This window comes from Mastomys coucha, unplaced genomic scaffold, assembly GCF_008632895.1.
Source record: "Mastomys coucha isolate ucsf_1 unplaced genomic scaffold, UCSF_Mcou_1 pScaffold22, whole genome shotgun sequence".
Classification (NCBI taxonomy): domain Eukaryota; kingdom Metazoa; phylum Chordata; class Mammalia; order Rodentia; family Muridae; genus Mastomys; species Mastomys coucha.
In genome coordinates, this window is record NW_022196905.1 from 141,839,666 (window position 1) to 141,854,176 (window position 14,511).

General features: G+C 37.9%; 1 protein-coding gene across 1 annotated transcript in view; it reads left to right on the forward strand.

Moving 5' to 3' along the window:
* Window positions 1-14,511, forward strand: part of Pan3 (poly(A) specific ribonuclease subunit PAN3) — a 123,272-nt gene that overhangs the window by 26,055 nt on the left and 82,706 nt on the right. Inside the window, exons 4-5 of the mRNA XM_031391203.1 lie at window positions 1,270-1,340; window positions 13,285-13,446. Coding sequence (XP_031247063.1) covers window positions 1,270-1,340; window positions 13,285-13,446 — 233 coding nt within the window. The remainder of the gene's footprint in view (window positions 1-1,269; window positions 1,341-13,284; window positions 13,447-14,511) is intronic.

Sequence of the window (14,511 nt, forward strand, 5' to 3'; positions counted from 1 at the left end):
TTATTTTTGATAATAGGTATTTTTTATATATAAAGTTTCTATACTATTTAGGAATTTCAGACTTCTGCTGAAGAGAAAAGGAACATTTTAATGTTAGAAACTACTTTGTACTTAGGCAGTGGTGGTGCATGCCTTTAATCCCAGAGTGGGACATAGAGTCAGGTGAACCTCTGAGTTCATGGCCAACCTAGTCTATGAAGCTCTGTCCACGCCAGCCAGGCCTACACAGAGAAACCCTGTCTTGAAAAATCAAAAAAGAAAAAAAAAAAGAAAGATAGTATTTTTGTAGCATTCCCGTATTTTTAGTATTCCATATTGTTTAAATGCTTTGTAAGGTGCCAAATGATATATAGGAAATTGTGCCCTTTTCAATGCCTAAAATTTATATATCATATAAAAACATTTTGTCTTGCTGTTTATTGCTTTTCTTTTTTGCAGTTACTTACTTCATATTAAATCTTTTACACTCCAGCAAATAGTTCCACCCCAAAACTCCAGCTAGAAGGCAGTAGAGAAATTAAGTGAAAATCTCTGTGTACTGTGTTGTGAGGGCATTTAATACAGGCGTTGAGATCTTATACATAGTAAGATTAAAAAGTACGAGATTTATTAGTGCCCAGAAGTGAAGATGAAGTACTTTATTCCATGTCTTGTATTTTTAAAAATTCTGATTTGTAAAGTGGGAAATTATTCAGAGTTTTAATGTTTGCATAGCATTGGCACTTTGAACCCATAAAACCTTTGGGTTCTGTTTGTAACATTGAATATTTTCATTTTTAAAATAAAAACTTAACAAGTATGTTAGAAGTCTGTTGATAAACTTAGAACTGTGGAGTAGTCTGTAGAAGAGATGGTTTGAAGGCCTAGCTGTTCTGTCTGATCTGAGCCTGGTCTCTTGGACTCCCTTTGTTATCCCAAGCACTCAGTCTTAACACAAGTGTTTACTATAACTAGACTTCTTTCCCGCAAAACCATACCCCTAGTCATGAGACTAAAAAGATTTACTTGTTGTATTTTACTTTTCTCTTGTTTTAATCAAGCAGATGCTTTCTCACATAGAGGTGTATACTTGACTGGGTAGACAGCACTATAGGCTGAATGAAGTATCATCAGTTCGTGTCTCATGCATTGAACACACAGGTGTGTGAGCACTGAGCTTACTGCTCTTCTGGGCAGCATTGTGCTGCTGTTGAAGCACTGCCAGGTTAACATGTATCAGGCTTGCTTGTTATCTGAGTTGTCTGGAAACCTGTGTGACTTGCCTTCCAGATCTTCTGACTTCATCTGCTTCATCCTTGTTTAATGACTTCGGTGCCCTCAACATCTCCCAGAGAAGGAAGGTAGGTGAAATTGAAATTCCAGTACAACTAAATGTGGTTTAGAGGTGACATTGGGTACCAAGTACCAGCATTTTCCTTAGTGGGAGTAAGACCTTTTATAGGCTGAGTGTTCTTCTTGCCTTTACTTAAATTTCTCCTGTCTTTTTGCTTTCTGTCATTGCTTTGGCTTTGTGAGTTGTGATCTTGCATAGCCCAGGCTTGTTCTCCTGCCTAAGCCTCCCCAGTGTTGAGATTGTGGCATGCAGCACCACATGCCTGATGGCTCCTCTCTTAGGCAGAATTTTCTTTGGACTATATGCATGGGGTGAAATATTTTATGCAAAGGAATGAAATCCTTTGCTTGCTTTTTGTTATTTTTCTTAATATAGTCTGTTGCTGTTAATATGACGCAGTGTAGGTCACTTTAAGCACATTTTAGCATTTTTTTTACACTTCTTTATGACTAAATTTCAAAGGGTTTTCCATAATTTGTACTCAATACAAAACAAACCTAAGATTTACAGCTTTTCGTAATTGACCCAACTGTTTAGAACTAAATTTAAATTAGAATTCTATGGGTTTGTTTGTTGTTATTTTGCTCTGTGGAGGGGGTACTAGGAAAGAGGGCAGGGACAATACAGTCTTACTTAGCTCAGGCTGGCCTTGAATTCGCAACACTACTTCCTCAGTTTCAAGTGCTAGAATTACAACTATGTGCCACCATGCTTAAGTCTTAAAACCTGTTCATGTTACAAATTTAACTTAATTTGATGTAGTTTGGAATTGAAGTTATAGACCATTGTAGAATTTTATAATGACTGATTTGTGGCAAGTTGAAGCGAATAGTTTGACAAAGCCTTTCGGTCTCAATGAGAGCCATGCTGATGTGAGTAGTCAGAGAAGCTGGTCATTTGGTTAGGGCCCAGTAGCAGCTAGATCCATGATCTTGATGGTTGTTACTGTGATGTAAACACTCTTTTCCCCCTAACTAGTGAAAGTTCCCAAGTTAAGAATGAACTGAACAAGAGTTTGAGGGGCAGGTATCTCGGCATTGGGCAGTGTAGCATGGAGTATTTGGTAGACCAAAACTAAACAAGGTGATGATGTTTCATAATTAAGCTTATTCCCAGATTTGATGGATTGTATGTGTGAAAAAGGTGTGTAACACTGTGCTATTGTCATACTTCAATAAATTACTTAGAAAACTTGGGGAGACTGGGTGTTTTCAAAGACAAGCATTTTACAGAATGTGTATATATAATTTACTTGAGCACTTGGTGCACATAATGTTCTTTCCATCTTGAGAATTGGACAAGAGCAGGAAAGTGATTGGAAGTGCTTTAACACTAGGCCTGAGAGATGCAGTGTGTGGATAGATCTCTCGATGGTTTTCACCAAGATTAAAGCTAGTTTTGCTTTACACACTTTGCTCACAGATTGGTATGTAGCAGAGGTGGACACAAGCAGACATGTTGGCCATAGTAAGAAGTAGCACTGAAAGCTGTCATGGCAGGAAATTGGGAAAGCAGTCACTACCTGGGAATGAGTTATCTAGCACTCTTTATAGAAAAAGAGAAGACTTTCCTTTGTCTTATTGGTCCCTTGAACAGCTTTCTCTTAGTTAAAAAAATTTAGCTGTAGTAAGGGTTGTTTCTGATACTTTTGTAGAAATTAGGATGGTAATTGAGTATTTAAAAGTATTCCTATGAAAATTAACTGGCTGTTTCTTAAACAGCTGAAATATACTATTTATAGCTGTTTTTGAAAAATATTATAAAAATTAATGGAGATTTTAAGGGAAAAATACAGCACATGGCTGTTTTTTTTTTTTTTTGTCTTTGTTTGTTTTTTCCTTAGAAGAAAACAATAAAGGAAACATTAGTTTGTGATTTCAGTGCTTTGTAGCCCAGACTTATAGTGACTCTCTTCTGCCTCCTGAAACCTAGAGTCATAGGCTTGAGTTGCCCTGCCTGGCCTTCAGTGTTAGTATGTATTTTAAAATACCAGAATAATAATAATAGTGGGAACCACTTTTCTCTGAGGTCCTCGGACCTCTAACCCTGTGACCTTGTCTACTATAGATCGCAATCTTCCCATTTGTGAAATGATAGACACATCCTAAACATGATGCTTGTTTTTTATCTCTAAAAACCTGCAGTGTCTGTAAATCAGAACTGTTGGGATCTGACTGGAAAATCTCCCTTGCTGCTGTTAACATTTAATATTATGTGGAAGGGAGGGACAGATGGGGTTCTTTCAGTGGTTTGAGATAGTACGTGCTATTTCTGTAGGTGAAAAGTGCATGGTGCAGTTCTATAGAAGTAAATACAAATTATTTAATTAAATTTCATGCTATTTAAGCAGGGTAGCATAATTAATCACCGATACTTTAAAATAATATCAGAACAGGTAATAGGACATTCACTATTATTTGGTAAGTTACTTTCCAAAATCTCAGGTGGCCTGATTCCAACAGTCATATGTCTTTATAATATGTGAACACATTAATGAGTACCAACTTAAGATATTTGATGGTTGCAAAGTAGCAGCGAATTCTTTAGATCTATGAGTGCACATAAGGAAAAGATGTTTGATAGTGAAGACTGTGGAGAAACCTAAGCCATCTAGGTAGAAAGTACCCATGAATAGAAAGGATGAGGCCTCAGCAAAGTCTTATACTGCCATTCACATATAAACTTAGGGACAAGAGCTGCACATCTTAGTATTTTTAGGAGCTTATTGAAATAAAATGTGCTGTGAAAAGTAGTATAAAATGGTTCATATCCATCATCTGTCATTAGATATGTGAAAAGATCCATGAACATTTCCATATATGAACATATATATGCTTTGGTCATTACAGATAGAATCACAGGGAGCAGAGCCAGCTTCAGTAGGGTTTAGAAGCACCGGTAGCAACTTGATAGTACTGTGGCACCAAATAATTGTTTTTCTTGTAATTCATTTTTAATTTTACACACATCAATAGACCCATAATATACAAGAAATGATTTTAAATGATTTTATATTTATGTTTGAGAAGCATCGGTATTTTTGCTTTTCCTGATTAAGAATATATATAAATTGAAAAGGTTATATAATGAAATACATATAATTATTCTTGGGCAAGAGAGATATTGGAAGAAATAAATTTTAATTTTATAGTCTATGCAAAAATTAAATTCCTATAAAATGCTACCTATGACTTTTGTTTAAGAAAATGAGAGTTAATATTCTAGAGATTATAGATTAATACATGAGGAAACTTAGCATCAAGGAAGGTACAGTTAAAGTTGGTTACTGGTGTGGAGTCTCTAAGTCACAGATGTAAAAATTGGGTATCAAATCTTTTGAAAACAAACTTTCTGTTATCATAGTTAGTTATAGGAACACAGGTGTGACTGCAGTGCTCCAGGCTCTGATGTGCTTCTTGCCATGCTGTAGTTTTTTGTACAGGGCACCACTTGTGGTTGGTGTAAGTTAGGCAGATGAGCAGTCTGAGCATTCTTGGCTTTCCTTTTCTCTCTCTCAGGTGATTGGTCACTTAAATTAATTTTTCTCCCTCTCAGAATAAAAATACACTTTAGATACTATATTTATATTTCATTGGCTTACTTTAGTGAGTAGGGTAACATATTAATTTCTGTCAGCTTTTAAAGGCTTTAATGTTAAGTTAATTTCATGACACATCAAGATTTTTGGAATGTTTGTTCTGACTTTAGAGCTCATAGTCAGGATGAGAGAAGTGGGACCGGGTGTTAGCTTACCTGCTGTGGTTTGTGATGTATTGTGGGTGGTGGGAGATACTTATGGATTATTTTGCTTGAGAGTACAATTCACTGGTAGCATTCTCCTTGATTATTGCTTTGTTTGAGCCCAGTTTGGATCTTCCTGGTTCTAGCCCCTTAACATAAGACTGTACTGTCCCCATCACAAAGCTTAATGATGATAAACTATTTCCTATTTTCTAAGGAAAACTTTACTTTTAATTGGTTGTGCAGTGAGTGTTTGTGTTGAACTAAAAAAAAAAAAAAAATTGTTTTTTTTTCTTTTTTGGGGGGGTGGGACAGGGAGAGAGGAGGCAGGTTGGAGGCAGGGTGGAATGGGAAGGAAGGGCCTCTACATAGCTCTGACTGACCTGACACTCGCTATGTAGACTAAACTGACCTTGATCCACCTAACTCTGCCTGCCTCTCATGTGTTGGGACTAAAGGTGTGCATATGGCTGTAAGAAAGATTTCTTCTTTATGACTCAAAGAGAATTTTATCTTTGATTGATTTTTTTTTTCATTTTATTTTGGAGGTTGTTTAAGAGTGTGTGTGTGTGTGTGTGTCTCACTAGGGTGTAGTTTAAATATCATATCCAAACAAGTAAACTGAAGTATGTACCTTTTCTTACACAGTATGTAACACTGTTGGGCATACTTGTTATCCAGTCTTCAAAGATTAGAGAATTTTGAGTTATTTTTATATAGCAACAGTTGTTTAATAAATATATAGTGCTTTTACCTTAGACCTTAGAACTAGTAGATCATTATGAGATTATCTGCTTGAATTTAATATACCCCACTGGGGTCATTGAATTTATGAAGTATACCTGTTCCCAAGAATGTGGCCTTAGTGATTCATTTTGTTTGCCTAGGATGTAGGTGTGGGGGAATGAATTAGTAAAGATGATTTTAGCCAACCCATGTGTTTACCAACCAGATAATTGTAGTTCTTAATTCTTTCCTTTGTTTTTGAGGAAAGAGTGAGTTAATCTTTTAGGTTTTATTTCTTTGCTTATCATCTTTTATTGTTTCTTACCTATTCCTTCGTGTTGGGAAGATTGAGAGAGAGAATTTCAGGTTTATATAAATGACATTTGGTTTGCGATGTGTTAAGAGATACTTTAGCTGGGCAGTGGTGGCGCACGCCTTTAATCCCAGCACTTGGGAGGAAGAGGCAGGCGGATTTCTGAGTTCGAGGCCAGCCTGGTCTACAGAGTGAGTTCCTGGACAGACAGGACTATGTGGAGAAACCCTGTCTCGAATAACCCCGCCCCCCCCCCAAAAGATATACTTTAAGATGCAGAGTTGGTTTCTTAGAGAAAGGAACCTCTTTTAAGATTTGTTTGGAATCCGTACAGTTGATGTAATGATGGGCATTAGCTTCATAAGATTGTGCATATTAAACATATTAATGGATATTAGATGTTTGTTGTACTGTCATGAGCTTGGCAGTACTTACAGTAGTCTTTTATAGTTTATGATTGTACACTTTAGAAACTTAATCTCTTTCTGAGTATGTAGCAAGATTACTTCTCATTATTTTTTGTTTCCAATCATAATAGGACAATTTTGAAGATACTCAGATCATTTAAATATTCAACTAAGCAAATGTATAGATATAAGTTAAATTTTAAAAAAGTCAGGCTGGGGAAATAGTTCAGTTAGTAGAGTGCTTGTCTTGCATATATGCTTGTCAAGCATATATGATGCTTGGGGTTGATCTGATCTTCAGAACTTCAAAGATCAAATGTGGCTTTATACTCAGGAGGAGAAATGAGGAGGGTCATGAATTTTAGGCTAGTCTGGGATACCTCAGACTGTGTCTCACAAAAAAAAAACAAAACAAGGGACTGGAGAGAGAGAACTCATTGTATAAACTGCTTGCTGTAAAAAACCGGGAACCTAATTGTCCCACCACATAGAGATGGGTGTGTTGAAACCTGTGACCTCGGATTTGTTGGCCCATGCATAGATGTAATCCCAGCATCCCAAAGGCAAAGGAGAGAGAATTAATTGCCTCAAGTTGGAAACCAGCATGGTCTATATTCATGGTCTACATACATGGTCATCCTGTGTAGCAAAATTGGCTTTAATTAGTTTTAGTGGCCTGTTTTGTACTCCAATGAATTTAATTACTGATCATTGCTGAAATTATAATTTTATAATTATTTTGTATAAGTAAAGATTAGGCCATTTAGTTAACTAAGGGATGACCTTCTGGAGTTAGAGGAGATTGTGGGAGTAAAGCACACTTATTTGGAAATAAATGCGTAGTAAACTTTGGCCATTTTGTCAATGGACTTCACAATCGATTGTGGAGGGGGGAGAGGTTGGATTGTTAGTGCAGAAGATAATGGATTTGGAATGTCACTAAACATCAAGTGAAGGGATATGTTTGCCTTGTGTTCATGACTTTTAACTTTTGAGCATGTGTTTTTTAGTCATTGTTTTATAGTACAAATAATAGAAGTCCTTGCTTGTGAATTTGATATTTAGAGGGATTTTTTTTGTAATTTGAGGTAAGGGAAACATTTTGTTTGGGGACAGCATCTTGTTCTCTGGTCTGTCATTGTTGATGAGGGTGGTGGGCAGTGCTTTGGTGTTGCTTTGTAGTCACTAAGGACTCCGAGCTGTGAGTACTGGCCTGTTACTTGCTAGTTGAGTACACTGCAGCTGTACAGACGGCTGTGAGCCATCATGTGTGTGGCTGCTGGGAATTGAATTCAGGACCTCTGCTGGCCCTGCTCGCTCCAGTGTAATTTACTGCAGCTGTCCTCAGACGCTCCAGAAGAGTGTGGCCGATCTCATTATGGGTGGTGGTGAGCCACCATGTGGTTGCTGAGATTTGAACTCAGGACCTTCAGAAGAGTAGTCAGTGCTCTTAACTGCTGAGCCATCTCTCCAGCCCCGCTAGTTTTTATTTTCTATACAAGTGGACATCATTCCTTCTCTAGATTCTAAATGTTTTTGAAAAAAGAACAGATTTTTTTCTGTTCATTTATTTCTAAGGAGAGAAAAGCTGACACTGAAATCCTGAGTGAGTGAATGAAATTCTTTTAAGTGTGGCTATGCAATAAGAGGGTCAGGAGTTCAAGGTTTCACTTAACATTGTTCAGAAGGTCATTCTACAGGGACCCTGTCTCAAAAGCAACTCTTCTCCCCCACAACCATACTCCAAACAACATAAAAGTGCATAAGTAGAGAAACTTAACTTGCCTTACTAGGGATTAGAGAAGCTATCCCTCAGTCTTAAGTCACAGGCCAAATACTTAGGAAAGAAAGGATTTTGTAAAATGGGAGTAGGAGGAGGTGTTAAATAGTGGCTTTGAATTTTAAGCCAAGGTTCAAAATAGCAGAAAGCTATGATGCTATAAAGCCTTCAGTTTTGAGGGTGTCTCCTTTCTCTTTTGTATCATCAGTTGTTTTCATTTGGTTTTGACTCTTGAGAACCCAGTGCCTGGCAGTGCTGTATACTGAGACTTAGGTCTGTCTTTTGGTTGAATGAGTCAAAATAATTGTTTTAAAATGTCTTTTATGGTGATGGGGATGAAGCCCGGGGCCTTGTGAATGCTAGGCAAGTGTGGTACACTGAGCTACACTTCCTGAAGATCCTCATGCTTGTAACTCTAGAATATGTTTTCAATTCTTTTTCTCTTAAACACGTGTGCTCAAGATGCCTTTAAAACTAAATCCTGACAAAAAAGTAAGACAGTGTCCAGCTATCATTATCTTACTGTCTTAACTCTTAAAATTTTGTAAGCTATAAAAATTAGTCATCTTTGTAGGAAATCTTGACTCCAGGTTAAAAATAAAGTATGCCTTAGAGAGGAAGCAGGGGAAAAGGAAAGAAGGATGTTGTAGGCACCACTGGGTGTTTGATCCCAGGACAAGGACACTGGGGACTCTGCTGTGGTGCTGGCTTGCTGGGGGACAGAGGGAAGAAGCTGTTTGTTAGAGGGCATACACGTCCCTATTTCACAATAATTAGTAAGACAGGGGTGCTCAGGCTGTTTGGAAACAAGATCATAAGTATTGGCGTGCTCTCTCTCTTTCTCTTATTTATTTATTTATTTATTTATTTATTTATTTATTTTTTGATAATTGCAATTCTCAGCACTTGTCTGAGGGTTTTAGAAGCTACAGGGAAGAAGAGAGGTATGTTCTACTTGTGCTGAAGGAAAATTCATATATTATTTGTTTTGTTTCCTTCTTCACCATCCACTTGATTATCTTTTTCTGTCAGTCTCTGCTTTCAGCTAATCAGTAGTTTTTAGCCTACCAGTCCCTTTGCACTCTGCATTTATTACATTCACCCCCATTTTCTGACATGTTACTTAGCCAGAGGCATGGCACCCTGTGTGGAGAGAACATTTGGCAAGTCCTGAAGACAATTTTGTTGATAGTGTGGTAATAGTGCTGGCGTAGGAATCTACTAGGAAAGACAATATAAGCCTTTATAAAGAAGGCTTGTGCACCCCACTGTAAAGATTTATCCAGTGTAGTGCTGAATTTGAGAAAGCTCGACCAAGACCTCTTTACCAGAGTGCAGTAATTTGTCACTTGCTTCCTCCTCCAAATTGCTGTAAAACTTCCTTTCTGAAATTCATCCACTCCTGACAACTCTTTCTTAACCATTCCCTTTGCCAATTGAGGTGCAAATTTGTTAGCATAGATTATGATACAGTAAATGCTTGGTTATTAATAAGTTTTCAAGCCTCCCTTTGTGTCTCTTTAGTAACTCCAGTCATCTAGTGATACATGAACTCAATGCCACTGGGCTTTGATCTTCAGTTGCATTTTCTCTAGGCCTCCATCCCACTTCAAATACAGTCTCAGTGAGCCCACACCCCCACTCAGTCTCCCTTCCTTACCCCACTTTCCCTCATATTCTCCTGGCTTGGCACACTTATCTGCCTTAAACATCTGCTTAAACACTTGCCTTCTTGTGAAGTGCCTATCACTGCTCTCTTGGTACCACAGTCATGTGTGTATTACTCTATTGTGGCAGTGAGTTATCCCTGTAGAGCCTCCTACACTGCAACCTCTGTTCTGAGGAAAGGTGTGTGCGTGCGTAGCATTGTATTCTAAGCACCTACAATAGTCCCCAATACAAAGTCCTTTCTCAGATGCTCAGTTTTAATTTTGTTTTTATAGAACTTGCCCAGCTGACTTAGCTGGGAAATTAGCTTACAGAGAACCATTCTTGTGGTTTTGTTGTGTGCAGTAAGGCTTGTATATAAGCTCCTCTTTATTTTTCTCTATACTATTCTTTTTTCCACTATACCTTCATGTTCCCCGTTGCTACCATTTCATTTTGCTTTGTGAACCTGTACCTTCTTGGTTTTGTTACTTTTTTTTTATCCCCTCCCCGAGGACCCCCCCAAGACAGGGTCTCACTATGTAGTTCTGGCTGCCTCCCAACCGCTGAGATTAAAGGCATGTGCCCCATACCAGCTGCTTCTGTTATGTTCAATAATGGTTCTGCTTTAGATCTCTTTAGTGTCCTTCAGAACCATGCATCTTGTTGGCTGCTTATTTGAAGAGCAGCCACTCCACAGATCTCTTTAGTTGCAGGCACTTGGTATGGAGTAGAGGGAAAGGAGTAAGAATTGTTTGGAAAAATCAAGAAACAATTATAATGAGAATTATTGGGGATGAAAGGTAATATAATTGTTTTCTATATTACTAGTGTGCCACATGGAAGATGAATTGCATTGACTGTTTTAACTGGATCAAAGAGAAAGTGAATTTAAATTACTGTAGAACATTTAAAGTTCATATGTATATATATATATATATATACACACACACACACACACACACGCGCGCGCGCACACACACACACACACACACACACACACATATGTAATTTCAGTATATGATTATCTTTGTCTAAGTGTTTTGGCCAGTTGTGACTTTTAAAAACATTTTTGCTTATGTATACAAGTGTTTTGTCTGCACCTTGTGTGTGCAGTATCTATGGAACCCAGAAGAGGGATCAGAAGCCCTGAAACTGGAGCTGCATATGGTGGTGGGTACTGAGAATTGAACCCAGAATCTTTGGAAAAGCAGCCAGTGTTCTTAAAAGAGTGAGCCATCTTTCCCCCTCTTCCAACCCCATTATGATTTTAATTGGCCTTTGATACTCTAACATTTGTGATAGAGGTAGAAGAATTTATACCCCAGGGTTTCTCTAAAATACAAAGTTTTAATAGTAAAAGTGTAGTAAGGTTGTTAGTCTCACTATATGTCAAAGCCTTACAGTAATGGACTTGAACACAAAAATGTATGAGTTTAATATTAACCTTTTCTAGGGAGTTATGATGTCTAGATACCTTGCTTTAAAATTGTTCCACTTAAAATGTGACTGTGGCACGAGCCATAAATCACATAGAATATTTTCATCCAGAGATCTTCTCTCTGATTTAGACATGCATGGGACTGCGTTAGCTTCATAACCTCTACTATTCAAATTACTGGGTAGGTAGGTAAAATAGTTTCTTTCTTAATTCAAGTTTAATTAGTTTTTTTTAAAAAAGATTTATTTATTATTATACATAAGTACACTGTAGCTGTCTTCAAACATGCCAGAAGAGGGTGTCAGGTCTCATTACAGGTGGTTTGTGAGCCACCATGTGGTTGCTGGGATTTGAACTCAGGACCTTCAGAAGAGCAGTCAGTGCTCTTACCAGCTGAGCTATCTCACTAGCCCCCTTAATTAGTTTTTAATCACCATATTAGTATGGGTCTTTTGAAGTATACAATTGGTACACAGAATAATTTTTATAGGCATTTCCAGGGTTTAGAAATTTAGAAATTGTGTATTTTTTTAAATTGGTGATTCTACCACTGTCTTTTTAGATTTTATTTTATGTGTGAGTGTTTTGACTGCTTGTATGTATGTGTACAATGCGTGTGTCTGGTACCTGTAGAGGTCAGAAAAGGGTGTTAGAGCCCTTGTGACTGGAGTTATAAATATATGTAAGATGCTACATGGGTGCTGGAGATTGAACCTGGGTCTTTTGAAAAAGCAGACATAGCCAACTCTCCAGTCTCTCTCAACTTCTTTAAGGTCAAATTTTTCTGTGTGGTTTGGGCTGGCTCAAGACTAAGAATGCTTCTTGAGTGCTGGGATTACAGGTTTTTGCACCAAACATGCACAGCAAAAATATGCTCCCTTTATATTAGATTTAAAAGAAAATCTTATCCTTGATGTTGCATTCTAATGATTTTTAGTACTCTTAGTACATTACATGTCAGGGCATAGCAATAAGTAAGTGTGTAGATCTTATTTCAGGTTTTTAAGGAGATACCTTTTTAAGCATCTATCAGTTTGTTTCCTGAAGGGGACACACATACACATACATGTTTATGTAAGTTGAATTTACGCACATGTTACCTTTAAGGTGCAATGAATGTAATTTGTACTTGCTGCAATTAAGGGAAGATGGTAGGCTCTAACATCTTCATATAGCCCTGCTAGCTGCTGTGAGGATGGCGTACTGACTTTATTAGTATGTTGACAAATGAATTTGCCATTTTGTTGTACAATTTATTCACTATTAGTCTGTTCAGATAACTATAATTTAAAAAAAAAGCCTGTGAAGTTTTTGTTACTGTTTTTTACTTTTTAAAATTTTAGTCTATATTATTTTCAGTTTTTTCAGTATCTTTGCCTATTTTAGAGTAAGTGCCATATTCTAGCCTATTGTATACAGAATTAAAATAATTTACAGAATGATTAGCAGTCAGTTGCTTCCTCTAATTGGAGTGGTTGTGAGCAGGAAGTAAGATAGTGAGATGAGTTGCTGAAGAAAATTGGAGAGGTTTTTTATTTTTTTTTCAATCTCTATTTGTGTTCCTGAAACCATTTTTCCATATTTCAGTGAGATAGGTAAGTTCATTGGGTAGTTATATAAAGCATTCACCTTGCTAAGTTAATTTTTATTTATGAGGTTATAAGAGCAGATCATAATTCTCTACAACATCAGTTATTCGTGTAACATTGTCCAGCCTCTGAGTACTGTGGTTATTTTAGAGAGGTCTGGTGGGATGGGATACGGTGGGTGTTATGAACTTAGCATATTCCTGGTGATTTTGTTTCCTATCCCACCTTCCTAACACTTTCATCATATTAGGTTAGATTAGTGTGGGGATGTTAGGAGTGGCTCGGTTTCTTTCCTTCTTTCTCCTAGCCAAGGAAGTATCGCCTGGGGATGCTGGAGGAGAGGCTAGTTCCGATGGGATCAAAGGCACGAAAAGCAAAGAACCCTAATGGCTGCCTTGCTGACAGGTGTAAATCAGGAGTACCCATCAATATGGTTTGGTGGAACAGAGTCACAGAAAACAATTTACAGGTAAAAATAATTTTTCTTAGACATATTTTGAAAGTGATTCTTGGTTTCTTTCTCTGTCCGTGGGCTGGTGGATATGAAAAGATGGGCTGGCCTAGCTGATACATTTAAGTCATTCAATTGTTTTTCTAAAGCCAAAGCAAGGTTAGTAGTCTATTAATGAGCCATTATAAATGATTTTTGTTTGGTTTTGAGACAGGGTTTCTCTGTGTAGCCCTGTCTGTCCTGGAACTTGCTCTATAGACCAGGCTGACCCTGAACTCAGAGATCTGCCTCTGCCTCCGGACCCCTGTGCCTAAGAGTGTGTGCCACAGTGTCTGCCTCACAGATACTTGTTTGGCGGCTGCTTCCTCCTCTTCTTCCTTCTCCTCCTTCTCTTCCTCCTCTTCTTCCTTTTCTTCCTTCTCCTCCTCCTCTTCTTTTTCCTCCTCCTCCTCTTTTTCCTTTTCTTCCTTCTCTTCCTCCTCTTCTTCCTTTTCCTCCTCCTTTTTCCTCCTTCTCCTCCTCTTTTTCCTTTTCTTCCTTCTCTTCCTCCTCTTCTTCCTTTTCCTCCTCCTTTTTTCCTCCTCCTTCTCCTCCTTTTTCCTTTTCTTCCTTCTCTTCCTCCTCCTCTTCCTTCTCTTCCTCCTCTTCTTCTTTTTCCTCCTCCTTTTTTCCTCCTTCTCCTCTTTTTCCTTTTCTTCCTTCTCTTCCTCCTTTCTTTTTCTCCTCCTTTGTCATCCTTCTCCTCTTTTTCCTTTTCTTCCTTCTCTTCCTCCTCTTTTTCCTTTTCTTCCTTCTCTTCTTCCTCTTCTTCCTTTTCCTCCTCCTTTTTTCTCCTCCTTCTCCTCCTTTTTCCTTTTCTTCTCTTCCTCCTCTTCTTCCTTCTCTTCCTCCTCTTCTTCCTTTTCCTCCTCCTTTTTTCCTCCTTCTCCTCCTCTTTTTCCTTTTCTTCCTTCTCTTCCTCCTTTCTTTTTCTCCTCCTTTGTCATCCTTCTCCTCTTTTTCCTTTTCTTCCTTCTCTTCCTCCTCTTCTTCCTTTTCTTCCTTCTCCCCCTGTTCTTCCCCCTCTTCTTCCTCCTCATCCTG